Raw genomic sequence first — 5,538 nt, forward strand, 5'->3', positions numbered from 1 at the left:
AACCTTTGTCTTTATTCTGCCACTTCTGCGATGCTAAGTCCTGTCTGTGGTTCACATATCTGTCAACCCACTTTATTATAGCTCTTACTCTCACGTTTCACACTAACACTTTAGGTCTTTTTGGTGAGCATTTTTAATATTTTTTTTTTCAACCTAACAGGTTGATATCCACAAGTGGTGTGGTTTAACAGCAATTGCAAAGCATTGCTTTATATCTGATAGAAAAACATTAATAAGAAGAGAGTGGTAATATTTGCTCTTCCAGTTTTCTACAGTAATTTAAGTCTTTGGAATGGCATACAAATAGTATGGCTGCAATTTGATAACATCAACTACTTACTGACAGACAGGTGCTTAACATAGCACTGGACACTGCACTTCATTATAGTACTCTGAGAACTGCTGTCAGCTTAGAATAAACGGTCTGCTTCCGGGCATCTCTGGGATCTTCCTCAGCTAAGCTATAAGCCTGAGAAAAGAGGCATTGCTTGGCTAATTATCATTTACATTATCTGATATCTGTGTAAGCTATGTTTTTCAAGCTGGTTTTATGGCTTCCATTATTCACAGCTCAGGTTAGGGACCTGGGATTTCTGTATTACACAAGTAAACTTTGTAGCCTTTGACCGTATTGCCAACATAACCATGTGGCTTGAAGATCTGAGAGCAGGATTTGTATAATTCTGCCCTGTTGTAATTACACCCCATATAGGCCAAAATGACTGCTTGGCATTTGAATTAATTTTCTTTAGGACTGTTGTTTTGTATAATTTAGACTTCAGTCTTCATGCAGTCTACTGCAAATATTTGTCCATGTCATTGTACGGGCAAAAAGTTTTCTCACACCTCAGTTTTCCAGTGAAGCCTGCTTGTGCTTGGAGCTTGTCAAATACTTGTTAAGTGGAGCTAGGGTAACTTAATTAAAAACTCTCAAGAGTACCAATATATGCTGTATTTCTGCACACCTTTTTAGCAGGCCGCTCAGTCTAGACAGGATATTAATGCTATACATCAGACTTCTGTAGTAATAACTTGAAAGGAACAGCTATCTCAAGTTGTGCTGCTTTTGAGAATCAATCCTGGAAACCACACATGTATTTCACGTATTTCTTGTGTGAGAATTCTTTTCTTTTAAAATGTAAGGTGTAAGCATTTTTTATTCTGGAATTTTGTCAAAACTCATTAACAGAGTAACAATGGTGCCATCCTTCAACACTGTTCATGGTTTGTTGTACACAAACCTGCTTGATGAGGAAGACGACTCCTTTATACTCCAGTTGGGTGGGTTTTTTTGTGGCTAAAATAATCCACAAATACTGATAGAACCTGAGATGAGGTTAAAATAATTCTCCCCCAGACAGTCAAGTTCCATGTCCATACAGTTTAGCTTGGTGGATGTCAGACCTTTTGGAACAGTGCGAGTTCATGGACAGTATCTGTGCAGTTTAAACTTTTAGCATGAGAGGACTGTGTTGGGTCCGGAGGGGTTCTGAACTGAGCTGTAGGAAGGCCATCTGCAGAGATTGACCATCTTGCCCATGAATTGGAAGGAGATCCCAGATGACAGGCCCTGTTGCATCTTCATGCACAAAGTTGGTCTGTTGAAGTTTCAATTCAGACACAGTGTGACACACATTGTTCTTTCCTTAGTGATCACTCGTGCATGGCTTTTGGCATTACATTCCGAGTTTCAGTTCTGAGGGCAGCATGCCCTTTTTTACTGCATACCTGATTTTTCAGGCCATCTAAACTGAGGAAACTTCTACTGCAGTTAGGTTAACCTGCTGCAAAGTTTCCATGAGTTCCAGCACTTGGGTAATCTGGTACTGCCACGTGAAAGGATAGCGGTGCCCTGGGGTACTTGAAGCAGTTTCTGTTGTAACTGTTCAGATGGTAGGAGCACCTGACAGCCATTTTAACAAGGTATTTTTAATATCACTGGTGATGTGGAAAAGCATTTTGGTTGTTTCTGTAATCCTTCAATAGGGATATAGGTTGTCTTTTGGATAATACAGAGAAGAAAAATTGTCAAGTGTTTGAAAACCAGTCTTAATTTTTCTGTTGATGAGGCCATCTTTAATTCTTCAGAGTAAATCACAATGTTGAGTTTATTTTTATAAAGGACAAAAAGTCTCTACTTCAGTAACAGCAACTTCTTAATTATTATTTTTTCTTACTTTTAGAGAGTAGTGGAACCAGCAGTTCGAAAGGAAGAAGTTTTGCTGGCCAGAAAGTTCCAAATACAAATAATGCTTCTGAAGAGTTATACAAAGTGGATGAATTTGCAGCAAAAGCCCTCACAGGAAAGCTGACTACAGTTTTTCTTCCCATTGTCTATGTCATTGTCTTTATTATTGGTTTGCCAAGCAATGCGATGGCCCTCTGGGTCTTTTTTTTCCGAACAAAGAAGAAACATCCGGCTGTGATTTATATGGTTAACTTGGCGTTGGCAGACCTTCTTTTTGTTGTCTGGTTCCCATTGAAGATTGCATACCATGTAAATGGCAATAATTGGCTATTCGGTGAAGGTCTCTGCAAAGTACTTGTTGGATTTTTCTACGGAAATATGTACTGTTCCATTCTCTTTATGACATGTCTCAGTGTGCAACGGTATTGGGTTGTAGTGAACCCCATAGTGCATTCAAGAAAGAAATCTGAAATTGCCTTGGGCATCTCCCTTGCTATCTGGATACTGATTTTGTTGGGCACCATTCCATTGTATCTTGTTAATCAGACGGCATATATTTCAAATCTTAACATCACTACCTGCCATGATGTGCTGCCTGAAAATGTTTTGGCTCACGATATGTTCAATTATTTTCTTTCACTTGCAATTGGACTCTTCTTAATCCCAGCTCTCCTCACTGTTGTCGCTTACATACTAATGATCAAGACTCTGAATGCTTCCATCTCAGATGTAAGCACTGGGAAGAAACGAAAAAGAGCAATCAAACTCATTATCACTGTCCTGTCTATGTATCTCATCTGTTTTACACCTAGCAATGTGCTGCTTGTTGTGCACTATTTGCTCCTCAAAACCTACAGCCAGAGCTATCTGTATGTGTCATACATAACTGCACTGTGTCTTTCTACTTTGAACAGTTGTATTGATCCATTCATCTATTACTATATTTCAAAAGACTTCAGAGACAACCTTAAAAATGCTCTTCTTTGCCGAAGTGTGCGAACTACACGGAGGATGCAAGTGTCTCTCTCGTCAAGCAGATACCCCAAGAAATCAAATTCTTATTCTTCAAACTCAAATGGGACTACTAAATCAACCTACTGAGTTTAATCCTAGAAAAGTCAACTTTTATTACTACTGCTGAAAGGAAGTAAGTGACAAGACAGTTCTTTCGGACAAGAGAGTTCTTTTATACAAAAGAGAGTCTGAAGAAACATCTCTGCTGCTTAATTACATTGAAGCCTGGATTCTGGAACTGGCAGCTGCTTACCCTGTATAGAAATCATAAGCAGATAAGTCTTCCCACTAGGCTCGAAAAAAAATCATGACATTTCAGATGCTCTGCACAAATGCTGCTGACGTGAAAGTGAGTTGTAGTTGAAGACATTTTTGTCCAGTATTGAAGTTGTTAAAAAGCAAAATATCACTGGAATGTTATGTAGTGTTGCTAGTATATTTAATTAACAGAGAAATCTGTTTTGTTTGGTTTTAACTGTAATGTATTAAACAGATGAACAGATTGTGTGTGTAGGACCTTGCTCTGTGTACCTGCTTACACTGAACATTATTTTAAACCATAGAGAGAAGGAAAGGAGAATCCATTTCACCAGCTTGGTGTAGACTGCTTATTATCTTTAGTACAGTGTAATTTTATATTGTTTTCCAAATTATCATGCTGTAAATAATAACATGGCAGAAGCCTGTAAGGTTATCCTATTGAGTTGACAAGCTGAACTTGTCAGCTAGCATTGAGATAAAATGTTAGTTGAGATTATATACTGTAACTTAATGCTTGTCAGTGCATGATCTTAAATTTAACAAAGTTTTGATGAATAGCTGTTTGATTTTTATATAATGTGCCTTGTATTTCTTAAGATACCTAAATAAGATTTTTTTTTTCGTAACGCATTTGAGTTGGGTGCTTTCTTTCATGCTCATACAAGCTCTTCAAAATGCTAAGTAGTTCAACTTGCCTGGCTTCAGGTGACAAACATATTATTCCTAACAGTGAATTAGAAGTCTGACAACTGTAGCTGTAATGTCTAAATGGGTTAAGTAAAATTTACCTAATGACGCATTTCATTAGAACGACGCTGTTCCCTGGTCTTATTAGCAGATAACTAAAACCAAATGGTTCAGAACTGTGGGAGAATAATGAGATATAGACAGACATGTTAACAAGATAGCAAACTTCAGCCCCAGTGGATTTCTGACATAAGATCTTAAGTTTTCTTCCCTCACCCAGAATATTTGTGACCACTAAGGAATGTGGAATCACATTTACTTTTAATCTGAAAAGCTGATGGGTATATGTTTGGTGGTAGCATTTAAATGCATTTTTTTCAAATCTTGCAGTCCTGATATGTTCCATAAACACATGGATGGTCACATGAATGCGACTTCAGTCTGAGACTTGGGCTTCACTGGGTCCCTACAAACACAAAATGGAGAAGCTCTCAGTCCAAAAAGTACTCTGACACAGCTGGTATATAGATAGGAAATATTCACCATTTCAAATATGGAGAGTAAGGAATGCGGTAGACCAAACTGCAGCAAGAATTTGAAGAGGCTTGTACATCTTAAAGGCCATAAGTATCTATATAATAAACTATTTATTTCTGTATGCTAGTCTGTTCCTTCCCTTGTCGTGTTCTTTGGTTTCTGTATTCTCCCCCTACTTTGATAACAAGGTGCCTTTTTTCCCCCCTACATAATAAAGACTAATGTGTTTGATATCTCATCTCAAAGATTAATTAAGCTCTAGCTTTCCTTTTTATCTGCTGTGGTTTTGTCTACTAACTCTTAACAGGTATGTAGCATGAAAGTAGGATGTTTGATGGTATTTCAGAGGTCCAAGCTAAAATAGCAACTTACATTAACGAATGTCTCAGGAGCAGAGAGTTTACAGCTCTTTAGATGACGTGGAACACAAATGCTTCTCAGGCATAAACAGTTTGCTCTTCCTGTTCCCTGACAAAAATGCAGGGAAATAATTGCTTATTTATTACGGAACTGAAGATGTAATGCAGCAGCCTTACTGGAAAATAACTGTACATAAGAGGCCATAGTTCACTGGAAGGATTTGGGAAGAAGGGGGTTGCACCATTTTAACAAGCTGCTCACTGAACTCTTCCCTTAGCCTGTGTGTGATAAACAAAATATGAGAATGTCTCTTATCTTGCTGAACAGCCCAGTGTGCTTCCTGCTCTACATACGGTAATGAATAACTTGAAGGAAGGGCATCCAGTTCGTGTGATTACAGCACTACCCATGTTCTGCCAGGAGTCCAAGGGTTACAGGCTGTGTGTTGTAAAGATGATGAATAGTCTGAGTGTGTCTATATAATACCACAA

General features: G+C 38.2%; 1 protein-coding gene across 1 annotated transcript; it reads left to right on the forward strand.

Moving 5' to 3' along the window:
* Positions 1-1,196: 1,196 nt before the first annotated feature.
* Positions 1,197-3,289, forward strand: F2RL1 (coagulation factor II (thrombin) receptor-like 1). Its single transcript, XM_010283333.1, has 2 exons — positions 1,197-1,281; positions 2,184-3,289. Exons 1-2 carry the CDS (start codon positions 1,197-1,199, stop codon positions 3,287-3,289), a joined length of 1,191 nt encoding a protein of 396 aa, XP_010281635.1.
* The last annotated feature ends 2,249 nt before the right edge of the window (positions 3,290-5,538 follow it).

The sequence above is a fragment of the Phaethon lepturus genome, unplaced genomic scaffold (assembly GCF_000687285.1).
Source record: "Phaethon lepturus isolate BGI_N335 unplaced genomic scaffold, ASM68728v1 scaffold21043, whole genome shotgun sequence".
NCBI lineage: Eukaryota > Metazoa > Chordata > Aves > Phaethontiformes > Phaethontidae > Phaethon > Phaethon lepturus.